The sequence below is a fragment of the Ostreococcus lucimarinus genome, chromosome 3 (genome assembly GCF_000092065.1).
Source record: "Ostreococcus lucimarinus CCE9901 chromosome 3, complete sequence".
NCBI classification, from domain to species: domain Eukaryota; kingdom Viridiplantae; phylum Chlorophyta; class Mamiellophyceae; order Mamiellales; family Bathycoccaceae; genus Ostreococcus; species Ostreococcus sp. 'lucimarinus'.
The window spans coordinates 959,963-982,987 of NC_009357.1; the positions used below are offsets into that span (position 1 = coordinate 959,963).

Below are 23,025 nucleotides of genomic sequence, written 5' to 3' on the forward strand. Positions count from 1 at the left end.
ATTTTGTTGTAACTCCGCCTCGCGACTCGCGAAATCCCTCAGTGCGCGCCTCGCCTCGCCGCGGTGTGTCATGAGCACCACGTTCGCCCAACGTTGGTTACGACCGGAGGTGCGTCAAGGCTCGAGACGACGACCGTGGAGGACGCCGGACGCGTCGCGCGGAGCGCACGGCGCAGAGCGCGTCGTCACCCGTCGTCCGCGCGCGATCTTCGCGCGGCGCCGTACCCTAAACGATCACGACGACTGACGACGTCCCGTCCTCGTTCGCGCGCGCAGGTGTACCCGATCTTCGCCGCCATCGGTGGAGCCGTGGGATTGTGTGGATTCTTCTGCACCCGCCAACTCGTCGCGAGCCCGGGGTTCACGGCGGCGAAATCTCGACGCATGGCTGGGATCCTCGAGACAAAGGCTGACTTTGACGAAGGGAAAAATTGGCGCGACCACCGCGTGCGACGATTCCTGCGCTCGATGTACGGCGGTAAAGGACACGGACCGCAAATTTTCCCCGGTTTGAACGAATCTTTCGGCGGAGGACAACACTAGAGGACGCGAACGCGCGAGCGAGCGACCAAACGAACGCGTCGAGCGCGACGACGGAGGGGCGCGTCGGATATCCGTCGCGATCGCGTTCGCTCGTCGCCGCGATGCGTCGTCGACGATCGATGAGTTCGATCGATACTAGCACTGTAATATACCCAACCAAGCACCACACGCCGCGCGACGACCCCGCGCGAGCGAGGCGCGCGTCGCCGCAGTTGTCGAAGCGCCGCGCGAGCCGCGCGGCGCCCGGCGATGTTCGTCACCGCGACGTCGTCGCCAGCCGCGCGCGTCTCGGCTCCGAACGCGCGCTCGCGGTGTTCTCAGCGCGCCGTCGCGCGCGCCGCGTCGTCGCCCGCGAGCACGTCGACGCGACGCGTGGACGATGAAAACGAAAACGCGTCGTCGTCGGTTGAGTTCATCTTGGCGACGCTCGGCGCGGCGACGACGTGCGCGTGCGGGACGAACGCGGATGGAGTGCGAGGTTTATTCGCGTCGCGAGACGTGCGACGCGGGGAGACGCTGTTGGAGGCGTCGCTCGACGCGCACGCCGTGGTGGACGACCCGAGCGGAGACGCGCCGTGGTCGAGGCAACTGGCGCGAAGACTCGTCGAAGAACGACGACGCGCGTCGACGGATTTCATGCGGCGCTACGTGTCGAGTTTACCGCAAATGGGCGATGGACCGGCGATCGGGCTGGCGAACGACGCGCGGTGCGTCGAGGCGTTACGCGACGTCTGGGATTGCACCGAAGCCGTCGCGGATATGACGACGTTCGCGCGACAAATCGAAGACTCGTTCGCTCTCGAACGCGCGCTCGATTCAAGCCTGAGTGAAGACGAATGGCGATGGGCGGTGTCGTTAGTGCACTCGCGCACGTTTCGTCTCGAGGACGAGCGTGGACGGCGACCGACGCGACGCGCGCTCGTGGCCGGGGCGGATTTAATCAACCACTCTAGCGTCCCCGAAGACGTGAACTGCGATTGGGTGGCGAACGACGCCGATGTATTCTTCATATCCGCCACGAAAGACGTTCGCAAGGGTGAAGAATTTTTTCTGTCGTACGGTGAACAGTGCGATCGGCACTTTGCGTTATTTTACGGGTTTCTTCCGCGGCGGAACTCGTTCAACCGAGTGAAACTGTTCAACAACGGCCGCGAGGCGCTGGATTGGTATCGAAAGCTGTGCGGCGCCGACGCCGCGGACGATATCTGGAACCGAGAGAGCGAGCGCGTGGTGAAAATGGTGTGCGACAAGTACGGAAAATATACGTTAGATAAGAAATCCGGACTTCGACGACGAGTGATTCAAGATTTGTATCTCGGCGAAGGCTGCGTCGTGAGTGATTCGATGCTCCTTTTGTTCAACGAAATGTGTGGCGACGAAGAGATGGCGATCGCGGCGATACGAACGCGCGCGGAAGAGTTGAAGACAAAAATGGTAAGCGCGACGGGTAAAATAGAGACCGGTATCGCGGTGTTAGATGCGTACTCGCAAGGGCTCGTCCGCGATTATCGCTCTAGAAAAATAGACATTCTCGACGCCGTGATTTGAGGCGACTGTACATACAATTGTTTACATTTCGCGCCCTATTGCGTCACCGCCCAGTTACGTCGATATTAGCGTTTTCGTCGCGTCATCGATCCAAGATCCGGTTTTTAACACCACCCAGTTACGTCGATATTAGCGTTTTCGTCGCGTCATCGATCCAAGATCCGTTTTTGAGCAGACTTTCTTCCGTGAGCACGCCTTGGACGGCCGCAAAAGTGCTCTTCGCTCCGGTACGAAGACGCTTCGCCGTGCGGAAACGCGCCGCGAACTCGCCGCCGACGGCTTCAGCCGTTCGCTCGAGCTCGGCAATCTCCGCGTCCGTGGCACCACAGACGAATGCTTCCACTTGAGTAAGCAACCACGCGACGTATCGTCCCGCTCGCCGACGCGTTTCCGGCTTGAAACTAAACAACGAGCCGTCACCGCCGCCGTTCGATGCGATCACCGCGGACGCGGCGACGGCGACGACTTCGTCCGCGTCGCAACACATGAGACCAGCGATACCACCGAGCACTTTTGGATTCCCTCGCATCGTGAGCACGAACGATAGTTCCTCGCCCTCGTTTAAGCCCAAAGCGCCGCACCGCTCGAGGAGTCTGCGTCTCAGCGCGGCGGTTTCTTCTCTATCTTCCTTCGCTACGGCGTTCAATCCGTTCGCGAACACAGTGTCTGGTAAGTTGAAAACGACCGAGCAATCGCCGTGCGACGGCGTCGAAGGTACGAATCCGTACCACAACCACATTTCCTCATTCGACAGTTCGCCGTACGTCCAGCGCAAAGCTTGACCTTTCGCTACGTCGCGTGTCGTCTTCCAAATAGATTCGCCGACGTCATTCGATTCGATGCTGACATTCGGCCCGTCGTCGCTGTCGTCGCTCGTGCTCGTGGGCGAGTGATTGAGCACGTCGCAAACGGGTACGAGACATCGCTTACGCTCGATGACGTCCGTTCCAGACTTTTTCACCGCGAACGTAATCGCTCGACTGCGCACCATAGACCACGCCCAAGCGAATTCGAGATCCTCCAACGCCGGCTCGTCGCTCATTTTAGCGACAATCTGTCTCGCGTCGGCGCATGACATCGCAAATTCTCGTCGCGCCGCGTCCACCTGGTCGACGAAGTGGAGCGAGAGCATCGGCACAAGCGCTTCCAACGATTCGTCCTCGTACAGCGCGGGCGTGTCCGCCGCCTCTTTCGGGAGCGACAACGCGTACGCCCCCAAAGCCGAACGTTCGGGATATCGTTTCGCAAAAACCAACATGAGTGCCATCGGGACGTCATCGCTCACGAGTCTTTGTACTTCGCCTTCGTACGCAGAAATCGCCGCGTTTGCGCCGAAAGCGTCGTCGCTCCGCGCGTACGTGGCGTCGAACGCCGTCGACGACAGCGCGCGCGTCATGATGGGCGTGTCGGCCGGGATGTGGACTTTTGCCACGACGCCGCACACGCCTTCTTCGCTCTCGACGCCCCCGATGTCGACTAAATCGTCGCGCGTTCGCGTCCCGTCTCCCGCCGCCGCCTCGCACAGACGAACGAATCGCGCACCGTCGTCGACGGTCGCGTGCGCGCGCGCGCGACGCGCGCGAGGAGACGTCGACGCAAACGAAGATGAACTCGCACGTCGCGCGTCGTTCGCGACGCGCACGACGTCGCGCGCGAGAGAGGTCGTCGCGAACGCCACAGCCATGGCGTCAAAAAGTGTCGCGTCGTCTTGCGACGACGCTCGCCGACGCGCGAGGACACGCGGGCGAACGCGCGAGCGATGAAGGTGACGCCATCGATGCTTCGACGCGTCGTGGTGTTCGGCGGCAGCGGATACGTGGGGAGCGCCATCGCGAGGGCGCTGACGCTGGTGACGACGTCACCGGCTGTCAAGGCGACGACGCAAACGACGTCGAGCGATGCGGCGAAGGCGGACGCGAAGGCGGACGCGAGCGATGCCGTCGATATCGTGTGCGCGTCTCGCACGGGCGCACCTCCGTCTTGGGCGCGCGACGAACCGTGGGCGGCGCGCGCGCGTTGGGTAAAGTGCGACGCGCTCGACGTCGCGCAGTGTCGAGAAACCGTACGAGGGGCTACCGCGGTCGTCACCGCGATAGGTGGCTTACCATTTCCTTGGCTCAAAGCTGAAGAAATCGTGCGAACAAACGGGGCGACGAACGTGATTCCCGGTCGAGCGGCGATGGAAGAGGGCGTGCGAAGATTGGTCGTTGTCGGAGCCTCGATTCCGCCATTCGTGCCTGGTCTCGCGTCTTACGCCGAGGGCAAGGCTCAGGTGGAGGCGTTCGCGCGAGACGAATTTGCGAGTGAAAGCAACGGACGGCGTGCGTTCATACTCAAGCCCGCGGCAGTGAGCGGGACGCGCAGAATGGGTGGCGGCGTAACGCTTCCTTTGTCGCTCGTCATGGACCCGACGCGAGCGATTTTACGCGCGTGCGGCGGCGCGCTCGTCGAAAATGCTCCAGTTCCTTTGGAAAACGTTGCGCGAGCGGCGGTGAAAGCGGCGCTAGATGACGCGTACGGCAACGATGGGTTCACGATGATCACGAACAAGTCACTCATCGAGGACTTTGGTGGCGAAGTCGCGTAGGCGAAATCGCGTAGCGACGAATCGCGAAAGCGACTTCGGCGCGCAGTACTAGTACTAGAACAAATGTTGTATTAAAGACTAAACGATTCCAGCTGCTTCGGCGATTGCCTGCTTCGCTCTACCCAACCTACGTCTGCGCTCCCACGGCATTTCGTCGTCGAAGACTTCCACCGTCCGCTTCGGCGCCGCGTCGGTTTCTTCGACGGTGACTCTGACGTGCGAGCGCGGGCGATGCATGACGCCTGCGCGTCCTCGACCGTGGATGGAAACCCGTCGCAGGTACTCGCCCTTTCCGACCGTCGCGGACGACACTACTAGTCGCTCGCGATCGAGCCCTTGATTGTTAACCGCGTTTCCAATGGCGCTCTGGAGCACCTTCGCTACAGTCTTCGCCACTCGCTTTGGACTCATGTCGCACTGGATGAGCGCGTCGTCGACGCGAAGCCCGCGGACGAGGCGGAGAAACGCGCTAAACTTCTTCGGTGAGCCTTTTGCGCCCCGTAGAATCGCACTCGCGCTCTCGGATATCCCCTCGTCCGTCAACGCGCCCGGGATGAACGCGCCTCGCAAAGCGTTGGTCGGCGCCGGCGCCTGTCGCAGCGGACTCACGCCGGGTTCACCGCTCGAAGACGCCGCAGAAGATGTTGACGTCGCGTCTTCGCTCGCTTGATCACCTTTGCCGTCGAACGCGCGCGGTGAGGCGTGAAAACTCCGCACGCCGCGCGCGGTGTGCAACCAGCCGTCGAACGGTGCGAACGTCGACGGAGACGCCGTTGACGTGGACGCGCGCACGCTCGAGCTCGCGCGATGCAGCGTGCGCAGCGTTGCGAGCATTCTTGACATCGTCGATGCGCGGTGCGTCTTTCGTCGTCGTCGACGCGCGACTGAGTGAAGACGAGGTGATCCCTGCAAACCCTGGCGCGCGCGCGCGCGCCGCGTTCTCGTCGCTCGTTTTGGCGGTTTAAGTTTTGGTTGCAGCTGAATAACACAGACAAAATTGTGACGGCGATCTAGGCGCGTGGCGGGGTGGTCCACCCGGCTTCCACAGGACCGCGGTCGTAAATGACCTCGCGATGGCACGACCAGACGAGCCGAATCGCTTCGATGGTTCCGATTCCACCGGCGAGCGGCGTGCCGGCGGGACCGAACCAATGGTTTTGAGGCGCGCCCGTCGTTCTCGCGCGTCGACCGGCGTACGTGGTACCGTTTACAGTTGATCCAAGGACGCGCTGGACGAACAACTCGTCGCTCGACACCACCGCGGCGGTCAGATGTGCGTCCATTTTCTCGCACGCGTCGAGCACGAGCGAGACTTCGTCGTCGCAGTAAGACGTGAGCACTTGCAGCGGGCCGAAAATTTCCGTCGTCGCGAGCTTGAAGTTTTCATCGCTCGCCATGATTGTTTTTAACGGGACAAAGATAGCCGTCGGCTCGATGGCGCCGTATTGCGAGGGAATATTATGCTCCCCCTCGTTCAACTCTCTTCCGCCGAAGGCGACGCGAGCGCCGGGGAGTTCAGCCAGTTTCTTCGCGTGATCCAACATCGTTTGCGTGGTCACGGTGAGCACGGGGCCAACCGTCAAGTCGCTCAGATTGCGCTGCGCCGCGAGTGATGCGATCTTCGCTTCAATTCCAGCCTTGACCCAGTTCTCGTGCATGAACAAAATTGATTGCGCCGAACACTTTTGACCGCTGCACGCGTACGCGTCCTGATCGCAAACGTGCGCCACGTAATCAACGTCACCGACGTCCGGGCCGAGAATCTTCCAATCGAACCCAGCGTCTTCGAGCTTGACGTTGCCGTCGAGCTCTTTTGTGAGATGGTGCGCAACCTTTTGCGACCCAGTGAAGAGCGTCATCTTCGGTTTCGCTCTGCGCAAAATTTCGTTCATCGTCGCGCCATCGCAGTTAATGAAATCCAGGTCGGTCGCCGGGGCCCCGCATTCGAGCATGAGCCTGATGAACTGCTCGAGCACGATGGAAACTTTCGTATCAGATTTTACCAACGCCTTGTTCCCCATGAAAAGCGCGCCCATGAGTTGCAACACGGGAATCTCCAAGGGAAAGTTGAAAGGCGTGATGACGGAAACCGGTCCGTACGGCCATCGCAACCCGTGCGACGTTTGGCCGAGATGGTCTCCGGAAACGGAAAATCCTCGCGCCAGAAAACGTACGTTGTCGCCTGCGAAGTTTTCCAAAAACTTTCGCGTCACTACGACCTCAGCGAGAGCTTGAGCGTGGGATTTCGGCGCCACGCGTTGAATGAGTCGCGCGAAGAATTCCTCCACGGCCGGTTTGCGCATCTCCTCCGCCAACTTCGCGCTGACTTCACCGTACTTCAGGTAGCGTTCAGGCGCCTTGAATGGATTATGCAACCCGCTCTTCGGGCACGACGCCAACGATCGCGCGACTTCGGCAATCTCGCCTTCGGTGTTCGTCTTCGGCGCGACGACGACGACGTCGTCCTTCGCCATCGGGTCCACCACGCGTTCAGTCGTCTCCCCCGTTGACGGTGCGCGCCAGGTGCCGTTTATGAGATTCGCGCACGTCGCCGGTCCGCCGGTGCGCCGCGACATCGCCTCTGGGTCGCACGTCGCCCACGTCGGTACATTCCGCGCGGCGCACGCCCGTCCTCGTCCTAACGACTTTGCGCGCGCTGATTGTGCTGACTGTGCGCGCGCGAAGGACGTCGATGCGACGGCGTCGCGCGGCCAACACGCCGACGCGCGCGACGCGAGCGCGCGTCTCGCGCGCGCGTACATCGCGCGTCGATCGCCGCGTCGCGGAGTCACGCGTCGAACGTCCTCGCGCGCGTCGACGTCGTTTGATTTGATTAATCAAAAACATCCACCCGCGCGGTGGTCGTTCGCCTCGAACGACGCGCGATCGTCATTCGGACGCGCGCGCTCGGTCGTCGACCGCGGGAGCGTCGAGCGCGCGCGACCGCGGCGATGACTTCGCCGCCTCGATCGGTGTCGCAGGCGCTGTTATCGCCCGTGCGACACGTCCTCGCGAGCTTGCGAACGAACTCGTTCGAAGGCGAACGATTCGTCGGCGACGAAGGGGGCGAGGACAAGCGTGAGGAGATATTCGCACGCTTAGAAGCACACGTGGAGAACGGGCTGAAGAAGAACACGCTGAGCGACGGTGATATCTTTGAGTTGATTCGCTTGACGACGGCGTTCGGGTTAGAGGAAGTAGGGACGTCGAACGCGGGCGCCGCGTTGGAAGCGGCGCGGTACGTGCTCACGGGGTCGAGCGCGACGGCGACGACGGGAGATTCAGAGGTGTTTCACGCGTCAACGCCCATGAGTGCGAATGGAACGCTCACCGCGCAGCCGTTGTCACCGCCTCCGACCGCGACGACGCTCTTGGCGAGAACGGCGTCTGGGGGCGCTCAGACGGCGCCAAACACGCCGCAGCCCGATGACGGAGGTAGAATGGAGTCTGCGACAACTGCAACTAGTACGATGAGAGACGCTGCTCGCGCGACGAAGTCTTCGTCACTTCGTTCGAAGAGCAAGTCGGCGCTTTCGTCCATCGCCGGCGCGACTGACGAATCGAAAAAGCCAAAGCCGCGCCGGAGAACCGATGGAGAAACGGTCGAAGATCGTTTGCTCCGCGAGTGGATTCTTAGACAAGCGCGCGAGTCGGCGCGAATGGAAGAGATACGTCAAGCCGAACTCGCCGCAACCCGAAAAGCAAATTTGACGGGTCGACAGATTATGGAAAGCGTCGAGTCGCTGCGCGCGCGCGGCGAGGCTAGCCGCAAGCAGCAAGAAGAAGCACGAAAGGCGGCGGAGGCGAGCGCACGTCGACTCGCGATGCGGAGTGTGTCGGCGCACATCGGTAAGAAGACTCGGGAACTCACAGCGAAGATGCCCGACTTTTCTTCGCGCCAACAGAGATTTGCGTCAAAGGCGGCGGAACGCGCGGAGCAACGACGTCGGGAAGCCGAAGAAGAAAAACGAGCCAAAGAAATGGTTGATGTTTCTGGAGAGCGCGTGCCCATGACGAACCGAGCGGCGCAGACGCATAGAACGCTTGAAGACCTTCAGGCGTGGAACGATCGCAGAGAAGAGAAAATCCGTAGCGCCAAGGCGAAGAAGGAGCAGGAAGAATTGCACGGGGCGACTTTCGCGCCGGTGTTGGATCAAAGGTCGCTACGCATGGCGCTGAAGAAGCGCATGGCGCTGAAAAAGTCACGCGAGGACTTCGCGACGTCAATAAATCATGAGCGTGACGCCGATGACGCCCGCCACCCATTTACGCCGCGTCTCGTTTCTCGACAACGTGAGACTCCGAGAGATGTCGTGCTCGAGCGACTGTATAGCGCGTCAAAATCGACGCAAAAGAAGTCGGCCACGCCGGATAGAACTCCGCGCGAACACTGGGGTGGCTACGGCGTCGACGACGATCACCCAGACGCTGACGCGGGGGCGTCGGGGTTCATCTCGCTCGCCGAGCTCGACAGAGAGTAAACGTAATACTGGTACATGTTATTTAAGACGTTTCGTTTCATCGATCATTCGCGTTGACGAGGTACAGGTAGACCGTAATCGTCGGGTCGGGTCCATGAGTCAAGAATGCCCATCCGACTATCGTCTTGAGTCATGAGCAGTAAACAGTCACGATGTGTGCTGCCTCGTCAAAACCGCGCGCGCGCGTGACGCGCGTTCCCGATGCGCGCGTCGTGCGCGAGTACCCACGTCGGTGAAGTCGCGTGTTCGTCCTCGCGCGACACCGCGCGCACGAGCCGCGTTCGCGCGCCGCGCGCGTATTCGCGCGCGTGCGTCGAGCGTCGAGCGTCGAGCGTCGTCGCCCTAACCACCGCGCGTCGTGCTTCGGCGCTCATCGTCGGCGCCGTGGGCGACGAAGACGACGACGCGCGCGCACCGCGTCGCCGCCGCCGCCATCACCGCCGGGATGTCTCGACGTCGGCGATGAGCGATGTCGTGGCGAGCGGGGACGACGACGACGACGACGGGTCCTCGCGACTGGGCCAAACGCGCGTGCAACGCGCGGTCGATTCGTTGCGAACGAAGACCTGGCGCAGGGCGAAGAAGAACTTTAAAAAGCTGCCTCTGGCGTTGATTTCTCTGCTGGTCGGATTTTCCGTGTGTGCGCTGCTACCTCATCCCGAAAGCCCGCAAGACGCGTTCATTTCGTTCACCATAATCTTGCTCGCCGAGTTCGCCTCGAGCGTGCTCTACGGCGACGAAAACCAAGGCGGGATTTTGCGTTGGGTTCGCGAGGGCGATTGGCTACCGACGGTTTTAAATTGCTTCAAGATTGGTGTTTTATACGGTTTATTCTGCGATGGTTTCAAAGTCGGGTCGTGAACGCGAACGAGCCTAGTCATTTGCAACGTCAACGTCAACGTAACGTCGACGAAAAATTCTGTAGCTCTCCTCGCGTCGCCGCCGCCTCGCCCGCACATCGACGATGTCTTCCGAGCCCTCGACGTCGGGCAGGATCGCAATCGATGTCACCGCGCGCGAGGACTTACACGCATGCATTCGTCGCGCGAGCTCGCACCCCGACGTCGATCGCGACGTGCGCGAACGATGCGTCGAGGCGTTGAAGGACGCGCACGCGCGCGGTGTGGATTACGACGTCGTCTTCGACGCGTGCGATGCGTTGCGAGCGATCGGCGACGGCGAAAACGTGCCGAGCGTGCGCGCGGTGCTCACGCTCGCGAACATTCGCTTCGAAGTCGTTCGCGAGCGCGAGGAGCTGACCGAGGAGGAGAAGGAGGCGAGGCGAGCGCACCGCGAGCTCATGGCGACGCTGCGAGACGTCGTCGAGGCACGCGCGTTCGCGAAGATGACGTGCGATGTGGATCGCACTCGAGGATCAGACCGCTCGTCTCCGATGGGATTTAAGGCGGATACGCGCGCGTTTGGGTTCGCCGCGCACGTGCTGACCGTCATGTTCGCCTTCGCGTGCGCGGGATACGTCGGCGGCGGCGCGTTGGAGCGCGGCGGCGCGAATCCCGCGTGGGCGCGAGGGCTGTGCGCCGCCCTCGGCGCCGCTCTCGGGCTCACGGTAGAGGCAGGATTGATGATTTTACGCGAAGGTCGCGTGTAGTTAAAATGTAGAAGCTAGTCGCCGCCCAATCTGCGCCCTTGCCCCGCGAAGTATCGCTGTCGAGGCGGTTGCACGACGTTTGAAGCGGCGCTCACCACTCCGTTTCCGCTATTGATGTAATCCGCGAGTGCGTGCACAAACTTCGGCGTTTGGATGATCGATCGTCGCCCGCTGTGTAGTGGGTACAGGCGCGCGAAGAAGTAATACGCGTGCCCGACGATAATGCCCAAGAAATCAGGCATCGGGTCGCCTCCCATGAGCGCCGTCATCACGAGCATGGCCCAGGGAAAATAAAACGCGCCCACGCGCACGATTCCCATCAACGATACCCTCGCCCGCGGGTGCTCTCGACTCCACAAGTACAGGCACATGAAAATTAAGCTATCGCCGTAGAACGCTTGCGCGATCGACGGCACGACGAGCTCGAGCGGCGTCAACGCGCACGCGCCGAAGAGGAGAAACGCGATATAATCCGCCGTCCCGCTCGCGCCCGTGAACGCCTCCTTCTCGAGCGACACCGAGTACTGCGCGATCATCACCATGCGCATCGCGAACCCTAAGCTCAGCTTCCCCAAAAACGCAAAGTTCGTCAGCAATCGCCACGGTTGAAACTTCCCGCCCTTGGCGAGTGAAATCATTCGCCACGACAGCATCATCGCGCGCGGGTCGACGAATTTCGCGTGGAACCCGAGCGTGCTCAGCGCGCAGGACGTGAACCAAAACTTTGATATCGGCGGCAGCGCGGCGTACCACGCCTGCGGGGAATCCGCGGACATCACGCGCGGGCCTCGACGAAATCGAGTCGCAATCAACCCAAATCACGAAATCAATCGCGTCGCCGTGTGCCGCGGCTGCGCGGCCGCGATGGGCGAGCGCGAGATCGCGACGCGTTCGTCGTCGCGCGTCCGTCGTCGTCCGTCGACGACAGCGATGATGCGTCGAACGTCGATCAAGTCGTTGATCGAGCGCGCGAGCGCGGCGAGCGCGGCGAGCGCGGTCGCGCGCGCGGCGCGCGCGGCGTTCACGTCGTCGTCAACGGCATCGGTGCGCGCATCGTCGTCGTCGCACGCCGACTCGCCGGCGGTGTTCGTCGACAAGAACACGCGCGTGATAGTGCAAGGGTTCACGGGCAAGAATGGCACGTTTCACAGCGAACAGGCGATCGCGTACGGGACGCAAGTCGTGGGCGGGGTGACGCCGCGCAAGGGCGGAACGACGCACTTGAATCTGCCCGTGTTCGACACCGTGCGAGAGGCGAAAGAGAGCACGAAAGCCAACGCGAGCGTGATTTATGTCCCACCACCGTTCGCGGCGCGGGCGGTGATGGAGGCCATAGAGGCGGAAGTCGAGCTCGTCGTGTGCATCACGGAGGGGATTCCGCAACACGACATGGTGCGAGTCAAACAGGCGCTGATGTCGCAAAGCAAAACGCGATTGATCGGGCCGAACTGCCCGGGAATCATCAAACCCGGCGAGTGTAAGATTGGAATCATGCCTGGATACATTCACAAGCCAGGACGCGTGGGCGTGGTTTCACGAAGCGGGACGTTGACGTACGAGGCGGTGTATCAGACGACCGTCGCGGGACTCGGGCAGAGCACATGCGTGGGGATCGGGGGCGACCCTTTCAACGGCACTAATTTCGTCGATTGTCTGGAGAAGTTCGTCAAGGATCCGCAGACGGAAGGCATCATCATGATCGGCGAGATCGGCGGCACCGCGGAAGAGGAAGCGGCGGAGTTTATTCGCGCGAGCGGTACCGAAAAGCCGATTGTATCCTTCATCGCGGGGCTCACCGCACCCCCAGGCAGGCGTATGGGTCACGCCGGAGCGATCATATCAGGCGGTAAGGGTAGCGCAGGCGATAAAATCGCCGCGCTCGAACGCGTCGGCGTTCGCGTCGTCAAGTCGCCGGCGAAGATGGGCCAGGCGATGTACGAAATGTTTGGCGAACGAAACATGCTGTAAACTAATTCTGGTTGATATCGGTCGTCGACGCCGCTGTTACGCGACACTGCACTACTCTACGCGCTACTTGCTTGATAATACTATACTTACGCTTGCGTGCCTACGTGCGTACCGACGGACTTTGCGACGATTTCACGCGCACGCCGCCACGGCGTCGATGGGCTCGCGTCTTCGCTCAAGAAACTCGCGCATGGCCGTGCTTCGCGAACGCAACGGCACGTGACAGCACCGCTGATACATGGATCTGTGCAGGCCGAACTGCCGCCGAACGTCAGCCACCGTTGCGCCCGCCTCGCGTTTGATCCACGCCTTTGTGGTGATGTCGAGCACGAACATCACCCAGTGCGTCCACGCGAAACATACGAAACCAATGACATGCGCGCCCGACAGGGCGCACGCGAGTAACATGTAAGGCCACGCCGTAGAACGCCACGCATTCTTGGACATCTTCGCGAGCGAATACGCCGCTACAATAAATATGAGAACTCCCATCGCTGCGCCGCTCGTCAAGAGGGCCAGAAACCAACTATGGTTGTACTCACCGACGCAGTTCCCGATCACGCCGCAGTGATGGTCGAACCTTCGCACGCACACGTTGCATGTCGCGCAGTGCGTCGCCATCGGCGGTCGCCAGAGTTGGCACGTGACGCAAAACTTTAACCTCGCGTCGTCGTTCGTCGCGCTCGTTTCGGTTAGAGCTCGTCGCGTCCACGCGCCGCCGAAATCTCGATCCATGCCCCAAGAGCGCGCTTCGGCGTCTTCTTCGACGGCATCGATGACGCACTGTCTAAGTCTATCGCTGTACGATGGGCACTTGTCCCCGCTTTTGCTCTCCTCGCTCGTCGCTTCCGCCTTGACGCGCGTCGCCTCGTCGAGGCGCTTCACGCACGCCGCCGCGCGGTCGTCCTCTGCCGTCGGTACGACGATCCCCGGGTCGCTCGCGCGCGTCATCCACGCGCACACTAACGCGCACACCGCCGTGACCAAGATCGCGCTCTGCCAAATCCATCGGCGAAGCCCGAATTCGTCCTTCGTCGCGTCGTCCAGGGCGTTGTCTTCGTCACCAATCCACAGCGCGATCGACGCGCTCGCGGCGAGCGAGGCGAAGGCGACGATGCACAGCGCGAGAGAGCGACACGCGGCGCGTTCTCTCGCTCTCGCGCGCGAGCGCGACGCGCGCGAGGCATCCATGTCGACTGTACGACAGCCTGTGCGGCGAACGCGGCGCACCGACCGACGACGTCGTCCGCACTGCGACGCGCGCGAAAGATGACGACGACGACGACGACGACGACCAAGGCGTCGACGACCAAGGCGACGACCAAGGCGACGGCGACCAAGACGGCGCAGCGCCCCGTCGCGACGCGCGCGGCGCCGGCGAATGCGACGAAGCAGGTGCGGCGCGCCGAACGCCACCGGACACCGAGCGACTGACTCTATCCACTCGCGCAGGCGAGCGCCGAGTTCGAAGCGCCGAATCAGTACGGATACTTCCCGTCCGCGATCGAGGCCGCGAGGAAGAAACGCGCGACGCAAACTGGGTTCGACAAGCAAGTCAAGATGACGAAGGCGGAGCAAAAAGAACGTTTCAGCTCGCTGTGCTCGAAGCATCCCGAGCTGCAAAAGTGCAGAGACGACTACGTGTCGCCGCTTCGGGTGAAACCGTCGACGCAGAGCGTCATCAACGGAAGCGTCGTGCGCAGCGATGGTATCATTTTAGTGCCCGGGAATAAGGATGACTTGGTGACGTGGGCGCTCGATCCCGCCATGTCCGGCGACACGCTCGGATTGTTGCTCCCGACGCTCTTCATCATCATCGGCGCGCAGCTCAAGCAAGCCGCGGGGGTGCCGGAGTACGTCTCTGGCGCGGTCGGGGTGACGACCAAGCTCATAGCCACCGGTCTCGTCGCGTTGTACTGGGTGCCAAACTTTGTGAACTAATATCAGCTCTGATCGCTCTCGATGAAGCTGACCATTGACCGCGATATCAACGGCGCGAGAAACAACGGACTTCGGGCGCTCGCCGACGGCGGATTCGGCCGAACGAACGAGTACTGGACGACAATGTAAACAGAACTACCCCGCCCCGCGAATTACGGGGTGACACAGGCAGCCGAGCGAGCTAGGCGTTTCACTCGCGCCGACGACGCGGGGGCGGCGTTCTAAAACTTTCATTCTTCTACACGCTCTACACACTATTCCTAAGCGCCGCTCGGTGGGATTGAAACCGAGACGATTTGCTCGCCGCGCACGAAGACTTGCTGTATGCGCCGCGTGCGAACATCTAACTTTGGAAGGATGCGCGTCTTCGTCTCCGTCGTCGTCGCGCCTCCGTCGATTTCGCTCGGCAGCGTTCGCTCCTTCTCCACCTCACGCATCACGCGCACGCTGTACGTTTCCTCGACGTCGGTGAGAATCATGTTCGAAAACTTATCAAACGCCTCTACGTACGCCGTGGCGACGCCTCGCACGCCTCGCGCGTGTCGCGTTACGATTTTCACTCGTTCTCTGCGCTCGCGCGCGTCCCTCAGCACCCGCAGCGGTCCATCTCGCGCGTGCTTCGAGTTAGCCAGCACATCACACACGCGTTCGCGCTGCGCAAACTTCTCGCCCTGTTTCGTGAACTTCTCCGCGCGTTGCTTCGCTCTCGCCTGCGCCGCGAACGACGTCGCGTCTCGCGTCGCTCGCGCTCCGCCGCGCCCGAGCCCACCTTCACCCTCGTCCGCGCCCGACGGGAGCAATCGTCGACACTGTCGCACCGTGTCCAACGCCCGCGCGCGCGGTCGCGGCGGCACGGCGCCCGAATCTTTTCGCAAAGCCAACGCCGGGTCGAAGTCGGGCGAGTAAAAGTCGAGCGCCGACGCCGACGCCGACGTCGACGCGCGCGGCGCACGAGACGCGTCGTCGGGGCGCGCGTCCATGACGCACGTTTTGACCGACGGACGACGCGTCGTGCGCGCGCGCGCGCGCGCGAGTGCTGTCGCGGCGCTGGTCCCGAACGTGGCACAGCGCGGCTCGCGCGACGATCGATCGATCGATCGATCGATCGATCGATGGGCGTCGATACGCCGACGGTGGCGAAGATGGACGAACGCGATGGGCGTCGTGGTCGAACGCGCGCCGCGCGCTCGGCGAAGGCGTCGCTCGCGTGTCGTTTAACTCGCACGATGGTGATTACAATCGTGTCACTGCTGGCGACGAGGTCGTCGTTCGTCACGATCGCGCGCGCGATGGCGAGCGAGCGAGGGACGCCGATCGATCTCGGGACGGCGCTGCAAACGTCCAAGACGGCGCATCAGAGAGCGAACGAGGCGATGCGAACGGAGAACTATTATCAAACCACGGATGAGCGCGAGCTGTTCGCTACGCTCGGCGACGCCACGGTGGTGTTGGCGCTGTTGATCCCGGACTGTGAGCTGTGCGCAAACTACGCGCAGGAGTTCAGATACGTGGCAGAACTGTTCGCACGATCGGACGCAGATGGGAACGTGGACGCCGCGACGCCATCGAATTCGTTGGTTTTCGTCGAGGTGCCCGACGCGCGTGCGACGCCGAATGCCACGGGCGCGTTCAACGCCAAGAGCGCGCCGTTCGTGGCGCTTTTGAAAAAGAACCGGTGGTACTACGTCACGCCTCAAGGCGAGACGAAGATTAGAGAGCCAAAGCGCTTTAAAGGAGCGTTGAACGCGAAGGAAACGGTTGAGTGGTTGAACTACGCGCTCGGTCGTAAGCACGACGCTCGCGTATCGGTGCCGCCCGTGGTCGACGAGTTGACGATGGAAACCATCGACGAGTACATCGTCGATGACGATTACGACGTCGTGGTTGAGTTCTACGCCAAATGGTGTGGACATTGCCAAGCTTTTGAGAAGGATTACGAGCAAATCGGCGCGCACTATTTTCGCGAGCGGCGCGCGAAGAATCGTCGCGTTAAAATAGCAAGAATAGATGTCGACAACGCTCGACCAGCGGCGATCAAGTACAACATCACCGGATTGCCCACTTTACAGTTGTTCCCTCGCGGGCACAAGACCAAAGGGTTGCCGTTCAAGGGCTCGAAGAAAACGACGCAACTGGTAATCGACTTCATCGATTCCCCCGGCGTTGCGTTGTATGAAATGAAAATTAAGGACATGGAGCCTTGGCAGTGCTTCGATTGGTTGCGAGAAGAGCAACTGATAGAGTTCGATGACAATATTCAGAAAGCCGTCGATGGTGAGAAAGTCACACCGGCGGAGTGCGATGACATCGTGAACAGCGTATTCAACTTTGCGCAGGCGCGCGCGAACAGACAACAATGGCGAGAAGCGATGGTCATTACCATGTGCATGGCGGCGACCAAGGAGCTGAAGAACACACCGTCTGGAAATTCCGCGGCGATGTGGAATCTTTTGGACAACGCAAAGTTTCACGTCGAGAATCCATCGACGGAAGACGACGAGCAGGCGCGCGAAGCGGAGCACACCAAGTATCGGAGGCCCGACGGCGAGATGGATTGGGAGGCGTTCCGAAGCGACCAAGCGGAGGCCTGGAGGCGCGAGCGCGAAAAACATGGTTTGTACGACCTTGAAGGCGAAGACGATGCGATGTTTGATGAAGAGGAGTGGTTCGACTTCGCTTCACCCGAGGAAGGCGGCGCGCGTGTGGAAATCCCGGAAATTCACCGAGACGAGCTTTGATCCTGCGCGACCGACTGCTGCACTACTAGCTAAATATTTGTTACAATAGACCCATGGTTATTCGATGGGCATCAAACTACCTTTCAAGTGCTCGCCGCCGACTTGATCCACGATCGCTCTTAGCTTGAGCATGAGAGATGCCAAGACGTCGCCCTTTGCCTCTGCGCCGTCGTCTCCCGCGGTTGCGTCGGCCGCTCCTCCATCCTGAGGTTGCATCGCAGTCGCGCGCGCACGAAACGTTTCGGCACACGAAGCACATCGATACACCTTGAAGCCACCCAGAGAGACGTTCTGCCATGTTAATCTTGAGCACGCGAAGCACGGTTGTATCCAGCCGTCTTCGGGCAACTTTGTCTCGCCGTCGTTCGCCGCCATGAATCCACTTTCAATTTCGCGATCACCCTCTTCCGCGCGATCACCGTCAAAGGCTTCGTTTGGAAGTCGTAAACCCGGCAGCGCGCGGCGCGCGCGTAAAGATGACGTCTTCCCGCTCGTGCCTTGAGACGACGTCAACTCTGAACACCCGTCCCCGAATTCGTCATCGGCATCCTCTTCCGCGTATTTCTCCAGTACGCTCGCCGGTACGGTGTTGGACACCGCGCGCTCGCCGAGCGCCGAAAGCACGTCGTGCTCGCTAAGCTCTAATCCCGAGCGCCCGGACGTCGACGGACGGTCGTCGCCGCGAGCGACGGCTTCAACCGCCTCTGCCCGTCGCCCTTTAGGCTCCTTCTTTGCCTTTTTCGCGACAGGTGACGCGCGCTTCCGCTTCGCGCCGTCGTCACCGGCGATCGACGCACCGCCGCTGTCTCGGCGCTTCGACGATCGTCTCGTCTCGCGCGGCATGTCGAGAGTCGACGTGTGCCGCGCTCGACGGGGACGGGCAAGCGAAGGCTCACGCACGCAACAAGTGGTCCCGAAACATCGCGCGCGCACGCGCGCCGCTCTCTATCGTGCCGTGGCACGGTACAATGACGTCCCACTGAAATTCATCGCACACGCGTCGCGCGCTCTTCTCGAATTTTTCGCGGTTAGTTACCATCACTTTCAGGTAAATTGGCAAATACACTTTATCCATCAACGCTTTCCAGAGCTTCGTCCCCAATGGAATCGCCACGCCGTCGACGGGCTGTGCGGGGTAGCTCCAAAACACGTCCGTCACAAACAACGCTCGACTTGGCTTGTGATGAAAGACCACCTCGTTAAAGAACGCACCGCCGACCACCGGCGTCGCCTCGCAGTCGAACCATTCCATTTCAAACTCGTCCCACCACGTCGCTGGGAGGACGCCATCCTCGAGGTCGACGTCGTACGAGATGTCGGGACGTTTACTCTTCAATCCGGGACAGGCGTATAACGTCGCGCCCGGGTACGCATCTTTCCACTGTTGTGCGTATTTAAGGTGCTCGTAGTTCGGCGACACCACGTGTCGAACGACGCCCAGAGCGTCGACGACCGCTCTCGTGCGCTCGTCCAACTCGATCGGCGAGTGCACCCAGACGCTACCGTCGGTTGCGAGCTTTACGATCCCCATTCGACCACCGACGTCGATGTCGTTCCAAATGAACGGCCGCGCACACGCGAAAACTTTGTCCGCCACGACGACGTCCAGCACCGAACCGCTCGGGTTGCTCCACGTCTTTTCGTACGACGACGACGACAACGACGACGCGCGAGCCGGGCGCGAGTGAGGGTGATTGCGGTGATGCCGCGCGGGCGCGGGCGCAACGGGACGATGGGACGGCCAGGCGCGGGTGGTTGAAGCCATGATGAGGCGTCCGCGAGGCGCGCAGTGCGGGACGACGATGACGGCGAGGGAATCGCGCGTGATGACCAAATCAGGTTGTAGGCTTCTATGTGCTAGGTTTCTATGCTTCCGTTCAAAACGTCCTTCTCGCGCGATTCGCTAGTCCGCGACGGGAAATAATGCTTCTAATATTTTATCACTCGCAGAAGGACCGACGGATCTCGCCTGTGTCTCTGCGGCTGTCCTAATGACTTGCAGCTCCATGCGCGCGCGGTGCCTGTCCCGATCCACGACGCTTTTCAGTGAGGATGGCGTGGGGAAAACCTCGACGACCGCCTGAGCCTTGATTGGACCGACGCCGTCGATTTGCGCGAGCATGCGCATCCACGTGACCTTAACCGTGCTTTCTTCTTTGTGTTTTATCTCGCGAAAATCGCGTTCATACTCGGCAAAAGTGCGAGCCTTCTTGCTCGCCCTGGCGCGAGTGAGCGGACCGTACGTCGCGTGCAAGGAGAGCGTCAAATTCTTCAATAACCGCTTCGTATCCTCCAGGTGCATGGTATTTACCACTTTGAATCCGTGAAAGATTTCCGTTTGCACGCGAGCGCTGAGTAATCGACCGACCATATCCACGGTCGTCATTCCACTATGCGTGGGGACAGACGTGCGCGCGCCGCCGCCGCGATCGCGACGAAACATGGCGCTCACGTTGCGCAAGTTGCCTTCGATGAGATAGACCAGGTTCTTCAGCCCGCTATAATTTTTCATGCGATACTTCTGCCGCACAAAACGCTGTCCGCTCTTGTCGCTCGGTATGATGCTCGCTCGTAAATCATTCACCTCTTTACGTTCGATGAGGATATCTAGCACATACGCGTCGCCCAAACTCGGCGCGAGGCCTTTCGGGCACGCGACCCAAGCGAAATCACCGGCGTCGAGGCTGTGCCTGAGCGTCTTCACGCCCGCATTCCGGAAGAACTCAAGATCGCGTTCTGTGAACTTCGTCTCGGAAACGTCTACCACTAAGACGGTTTCGTACCTGTCAGCGTACGTTTCGTCTCCTTGGAGCGGCGGGAGCGCCCATTCGCCTCTAGACGGACTCACGAGGTTCTTTAAAGCCGGCGCCGCGTTCGTCACACGCGGTACTTGCGACGACGATGGCAGAGGTTGCGAACACACTGGTGTCCAAACTCCGGCGTCGTCCAGCATCGCCACTTCGTCGTCGTCGTCGTCGTTTTCTTCGCATTCGCGGGCAAAGTTTGGGTTGACGTTTTCGCCCGGCGCAGCGAAACCGCACGAACAGTCCCCGCGCGCCTCCGCGGCGGCGTGTAATTTCGCAGCGAGCTCCGTCCCCGTCTTACTCAGACGGATTTGCATCGCGTAGGACTTCTTCCACGTGTTCACCATGGGTTCGACGTAACCATTCTGCAACGTCTTCAACGACTTGAAGGAATTCCAACCGCAGTACGCGAAGTGCTGCGCCGCGCCGCGCCCACCCATGACGGCGCGCGACGTCGGTTTGGGTTTGATCCCCTTGGCGCTCAAACCACTCACCTCTGTTTCGTCTTGGAGCTCGTCTTTAGTCAACACCTCCCGCCCCTCGAGCGCGAGCCTATGCGCGGTGACCAAGAGCGCGAACGCCGCCGTGCGATAACCGGGCACCCACGGTTTGGTATTTCTCGCGCGTTTCGCCGCCGGTTCGCTCTCCGTCGCGCGCGCTCCTGCCGCGCGCGCTACTTTGTGTCGCAGATGATCGAGATCTGTGACGTCGTTTCGACTCGTCGCGCCATGCGTCTCCCGCGCCCGCTCTCCCGCGATTGCTCCCGCCGCTCCGAAGAAATTTCTCGCCCCCAGCGTCTCGCCGTACTCTGTCACCGTCGGCGCTCGACTTCGTCGCCAAAACTCCTCCATTACGTCGCACATTTTCGGCCCGATTCCCTTCACCACGATCGCGCGTTCGCGTCCCGAGAGCGCAGTCTCCGCCTTGGCGCACGCCTTGGCGCAGTTCCGCAGCGCGCGTCCGTACGCCGTCTCTTCTCCCGTTCGCGCGCCGCGTTCGAGTAGTTCGCACACCGTCTCCACGAACGTTCCCAGCGCCGCGTTCGCGCGCACGCGGTACTTTTTCCAATACGCCGCGCGCGCGCGCTCCCCATCTCGCGCGCTCGTCGTCGCCCAGCGCGCGTCGTGCGCGTCGTCCATCGCGTCGAAGCGTCGCAGCGTCAGCGCGTACGCGTCGTCGTACAGCGCGTCGTCGGGCGCGGACATGGCAGTCTTCGGTCGTCGCGACCGCCGAGGCGATCGCCGTCACGACCGCCGTCGCGCACTGCCGCAAGGAACGTTCGGTTCGATCCACGTCTGTCGTTGAGTCGTTTGGATTTATTCCACATTGCCGACGCCGCATCGCGACGCGACGCGAGGGCAACGAGCGCATCGCGTCGCGCGATAGGATAGAATAGCATCGAATCGGTCGCTGCGTCGAATGACGACGACGGACGCGACGGACGCGACGGATGCGCGACGAGACGCGCGACGAGACGCGCGCGATGGCGTTGGCGTTGGCGTTGGCGACGGGACGCGTCGCGCGCGCGCGCGACGCTCGACGACGTTACCGCCGATTCTCACGCGAGGCGGGAGACGAGACTTGGTGAAGGAAAACATGCGCGCGGTGCGAGAGCGGTCGAAGGCGAATCTCGCGGCGAGAGTGAAGGAAGAAGCGACGCGCCGCACGGTTGACCGCGCGGCGGCAAAGTCGCCGCCGCCGACGACGGTGTCGCCGCGCGTGGAGGATGATTTGAGAAGGTATAAAGAGTTAGGCGAGACGAGGAAGGAGCTCGTGGAGGCGCGCGTGCGGGCGAGAGCGCCGGTGCGACGACATGAAGGGTTCGGGGAGACGCCCGCGTACTTGCGACGACGAAAAGCCGAACTGTTGGCTGAGATGAACGAAAACATGGAACGAGCGCTGGCGGAAATCGAACGGCGACGCGTCGAGCGAGCGCTCGAGCGCCAAACACTTGAAGACGAGAGGGCGAGGCGCGCGCGAGAGGCGGCGAAGCGGCGACAAGCGTTGCGCGCGAGAGCGGAAATCGACGCCGACAAGGCGACTCCAATCGAGCGGCGGCGGCACGCTTTGGAGTTGGAGCGCACGCGAGAGCTCTTCGCGCGCGCGCGCGTGCGTGCGTACGAATGTATTTGAACTAGCCATACGAGGACGTCGACTTCGTTGTATCGACCTAGAATTAAAAAACGCTAAACGTGTGTGCTGCTCGGCGTTTCTTCGCGGCGGCTTCATCGAGAGCGACTTGCGTCAAGCGTACGTGTTTGTGAGCGCACGCGCACGAGCGACGCACGCGAGAATATGCGCCGCGCATGCGCGCGAATGTTTGTACGCGAAGCGAGGCGCGCGATTCCTCGGTTCATAAAGGATCCTCCGCAGGCTTTCCACTCAAATCGACTGTGTGTCACGCAAGACGAGTGCTTGGGGTCTCATTATTTTCACAGAGGACAAACTACGACTGGTCGTTTGTCGCCCAACACGACCACTGAAGAAGGAACTTTGACGCAAGAGTCCGGCGACGTCCGGAGCGTCGAGGGGGAAGTCTGCGGTGCCGTGCTGGTCGACGAGTGATGGCCGTAGGGTGTCGTGAAGGTGCCCAGGGTTTAGGGTTTAGGGTTTAGGGTTTAGGGTTTAGGGTTTAGGGTTTAGGGTTTAGGGTTTAGGGTTTAGGGTTTAGGGTTTAGGGTTTAGGGTTTAGGGTTTAGGGTTTAGGGTTTAGGGTTTAGGGTTTAGGGTTTAGGGTTTAGGGTTTAGGGTTTAGGGTTTAGGGTTTAGGGTTTAGGGTTTAGGGTTTAGGGTTTAGGGTTTAGGG

At 61.2% G+C, this 23,025-nt stretch overlaps 20 protein-coding genes across 20 annotated transcripts; 11 read left to right on the plus strand and 9 right to left on the minus strand.

Annotated features, from left to right (window-relative positions):
- Positions 1-70: 70 nt before the first annotated feature.
- OSTLU_30905 (predicted protein) lies at positions 71-543 on the plus strand (the record flags this gene model as incomplete). Its single annotated transcript, XM_001416770.1, has 2 exons — positions 71-109; positions 277-543. The coding sequence occupies 2 exons, from the start codon at positions 71-73 to the stop codon at positions 541-543; spliced, it is 306 nt and encodes a 101-aa protein (XP_001416807.1).
- Positions 544-1,179: 636 nt separating this feature from the next.
- Positions 1,180-2,091, plus strand: OSTLU_30906 (predicted protein; the record flags this gene model as incomplete). The annotated part of the gene is made up of 1 exon (XM_001416771.1): positions 1,180-2,091. One exon carries the CDS (start codon positions 1,180-1,182, stop codon positions 2,089-2,091), a length of 912 nt encoding a protein of 303 aa, XP_001416808.1.
- Positions 2,092-2,209: 118 nt separating this feature from the next.
- On the minus strand, positions 2,210-3,487 carry OSTLU_14839 (predicted protein; the record flags this gene model as incomplete). Its single annotated transcript, XM_001417069.1, has 1 exon — positions 2,210-3,487. One exon carries the CDS (start codon positions 3,485-3,487, stop codon positions 2,210-2,212), a length of 1,278 nt encoding a protein of 425 aa, XP_001417106.1.
- Positions 3,488-3,850: 363 nt separating this feature from the next.
- On the plus strand, positions 3,851-4,678 carry OSTLU_30908 (predicted protein; the record flags this gene model as incomplete). The annotated part of the gene is made up of 1 exon (XM_001416772.1): positions 3,851-4,678. One exon carries the CDS (start codon positions 3,851-3,853, stop codon positions 4,676-4,678), a length of 828 nt encoding a protein of 275 aa, XP_001416809.1.
- A 195-nt stretch (positions 4,679-4,873) lies between these two features.
- Positions 4,874-5,200, minus strand: OSTLU_8608 (predicted protein; the record flags this gene model as incomplete). The annotated part of the gene is made up of 1 exon (XM_001417070.1): positions 4,874-5,200. A coding segment is annotated over one exon (327 nt), but the record flags the coding sequence as incomplete, so codon positions are not given.
- Positions 5,201-5,679: 479 nt separating this feature from the next.
- OSTLU_30910 (predicted protein) lies at positions 5,680-7,462 on the minus strand. The gene has a single exon (XM_001417071.1). The coding sequence runs from the start codon at positions 7,252-7,254 to the stop codon at positions 5,689-5,691; it is 1,566 nt and encodes a 521-aa protein (XP_001417108.1). The 5' UTR covers positions 7,255-7,462; the 3' UTR covers positions 5,680-5,688.
- A 167-nt stretch (positions 7,463-7,629) lies between these two features.
- OSTLU_30911 (predicted protein) lies at positions 7,630-9,159 on the plus strand (the record flags this gene model as incomplete). Its single annotated transcript, XM_001416773.1, has 1 exon — positions 7,630-9,159. The coding sequence occupies one exon, from the start codon at positions 7,630-7,632 to the stop codon at positions 9,157-9,159; it is 1,530 nt and encodes a 509-aa protein (XP_001416810.1).
- Positions 9,160-9,621: 462 nt separating this feature from the next.
- OSTLU_14843 (predicted protein) lies at positions 9,622-10,020 on the plus strand (the record flags this gene model as incomplete). The annotated part of the gene is made up of 1 exon (XM_001416774.1): positions 9,622-10,020. The coding sequence occupies one exon, from the start codon at positions 9,622-9,624 to the stop codon at positions 10,018-10,020; it is 399 nt and encodes a 132-aa protein (XP_001416811.1).
- A 103-nt stretch (positions 10,021-10,123) lies between these two features.
- OSTLU_30913 (predicted protein) lies at positions 10,124-10,768 on the plus strand (the record flags this gene model as incomplete). Its single annotated transcript, XM_001416775.1, has 1 exon — positions 10,124-10,768. The coding sequence occupies one exon, from the start codon at positions 10,124-10,126 to the stop codon at positions 10,766-10,768; it is 645 nt and encodes a 214-aa protein (XP_001416812.1).
- A 143-nt stretch (positions 10,769-10,911) lies between these two features.
- On the minus strand, positions 10,912-11,532 carry OSTLU_5901 (predicted protein; the record flags this gene model as incomplete). The annotated part of the gene is made up of 1 exon (XM_001417072.1): positions 10,912-11,532. A coding segment is annotated over one exon (621 nt), but the record flags the coding sequence as incomplete, so codon positions are not given.
- A 133-nt stretch (positions 11,533-11,665) lies between these two features.
- OSTLU_30915 (predicted protein) lies at positions 11,666-12,791 on the plus strand. Its single transcript, XM_001416776.1, has one exon. It carries the CDS (start codon positions 11,702-11,704, stop codon positions 12,734-12,736), a length of 1,035 nt encoding a protein of 344 aa, XP_001416813.1. The 5' UTR covers positions 11,666-11,701; the 3' UTR covers positions 12,737-12,791.
- Positions 12,792-13,246: 455 nt separating this feature from the next.
- Positions 13,247-13,420, minus strand: OSTLU_10631 (predicted protein; the record flags this gene model as incomplete). The annotated part of the gene is made up of 1 exon (XM_001417073.1): positions 13,247-13,420. A coding segment is annotated over one exon (174 nt), but the record flags the coding sequence as incomplete, so codon positions are not given.
- A 585-nt stretch (positions 13,421-14,005) lies between these two features.
- On the plus strand, positions 14,006-14,677 carry OSTLU_14846 (predicted protein; the record flags this gene model as incomplete). Its single annotated transcript, XM_001416777.1, has 2 exons — positions 14,006-14,131; positions 14,189-14,677. The coding sequence occupies 2 exons, from the start codon at positions 14,006-14,008 to the stop codon at positions 14,675-14,677; spliced, it is 615 nt and encodes a 204-aa protein (XP_001416814.1).
- Positions 14,678-14,937: 260 nt separating this feature from the next.
- OSTLU_92531 (predicted protein) lies at positions 14,938-15,657 on the minus strand (the record flags this gene model as incomplete). The annotated part of the gene is made up of 1 exon (XM_001417074.1): positions 14,938-15,657. The coding sequence occupies one exon, from the start codon at positions 15,655-15,657 to the stop codon at positions 14,938-14,940; it is 720 nt and encodes a 239-aa protein (XP_001417111.1).
- Positions 15,658-16,554: 897 nt separating this feature from the next.
- Positions 16,555-16,761, plus strand: OSTLU_9505 (predicted protein; the record flags this gene model as incomplete). The annotated part of the gene is made up of 1 exon (XM_001416778.1): positions 16,555-16,761. A coding segment is annotated over one exon (207 nt), but the record flags the coding sequence as incomplete, so codon positions are not given.
- A 711-nt stretch (positions 16,762-17,472) lies between these two features.
- Positions 17,473-17,790, minus strand: OSTLU_30920 (predicted protein; the record flags this gene model as incomplete). Its single annotated transcript, XM_001417075.1, has 1 exon — positions 17,473-17,790. The coding sequence occupies one exon, from the start codon at positions 17,788-17,790 to the stop codon at positions 17,473-17,475; it is 318 nt and encodes a 105-aa protein (XP_001417112.1).
- A 949-nt stretch (positions 17,791-18,739) lies between these two features.
- On the minus strand, positions 18,740-18,949 carry OSTLU_9586 (predicted protein; the record flags this gene model as incomplete). Its single annotated transcript, XM_001417076.1, has 1 exon — positions 18,740-18,949. A coding segment is annotated over one exon (210 nt), but the record flags the coding sequence as incomplete, so codon positions are not given.
- A 369-nt stretch (positions 18,950-19,318) lies between these two features.
- On the minus strand, positions 19,319-21,358 carry OSTLU_92534 (predicted protein; the record flags this gene model as incomplete). Its single annotated transcript, XM_001417077.1, has 1 exon — positions 19,319-21,358. One exon carries the CDS (start codon positions 21,356-21,358, stop codon positions 19,319-19,321), a length of 2,040 nt encoding a protein of 679 aa, XP_001417114.1.
- A 457-nt stretch (positions 21,359-21,815) lies between these two features.
- OSTLU_30923 (predicted protein) lies at positions 21,816-22,352 on the plus strand (the record flags this gene model as incomplete). The annotated part of the gene is made up of 1 exon (XM_001416779.1): positions 21,816-22,352. One exon carries the CDS (start codon positions 21,816-21,818, stop codon positions 22,350-22,352), a length of 537 nt encoding a protein of 178 aa, XP_001416816.1.
- A 183-nt stretch (positions 22,353-22,535) lies between these two features.
- On the plus strand, positions 22,536-22,784 carry OSTLU_30924 (predicted protein; the record flags this gene model as incomplete). The annotated part of the gene is made up of 1 exon (XM_001416780.1): positions 22,536-22,784. One exon carries the CDS (start codon positions 22,536-22,538, stop codon positions 22,782-22,784), a length of 249 nt encoding a protein of 82 aa, XP_001416817.1.
- Between the last annotated feature and the right edge of the window lie 241 nt (positions 22,785-23,025).

Coding starts and splice junctions, on each gene's coding strand:
- OSTLU_30910 (XM_001417071.1), bottom strand. CDS start 7,254: ATGTCGCGGCGCACCGGCGGACCGGCGACGTGCGCGAATCTCATAAAC.
- OSTLU_30915 (XM_001416776.1), top strand. CDS start 11,702: ATGCGTCGAACGTCGATCAAGTCGTTGATCGAGCGCGCGAGCGCGGCG.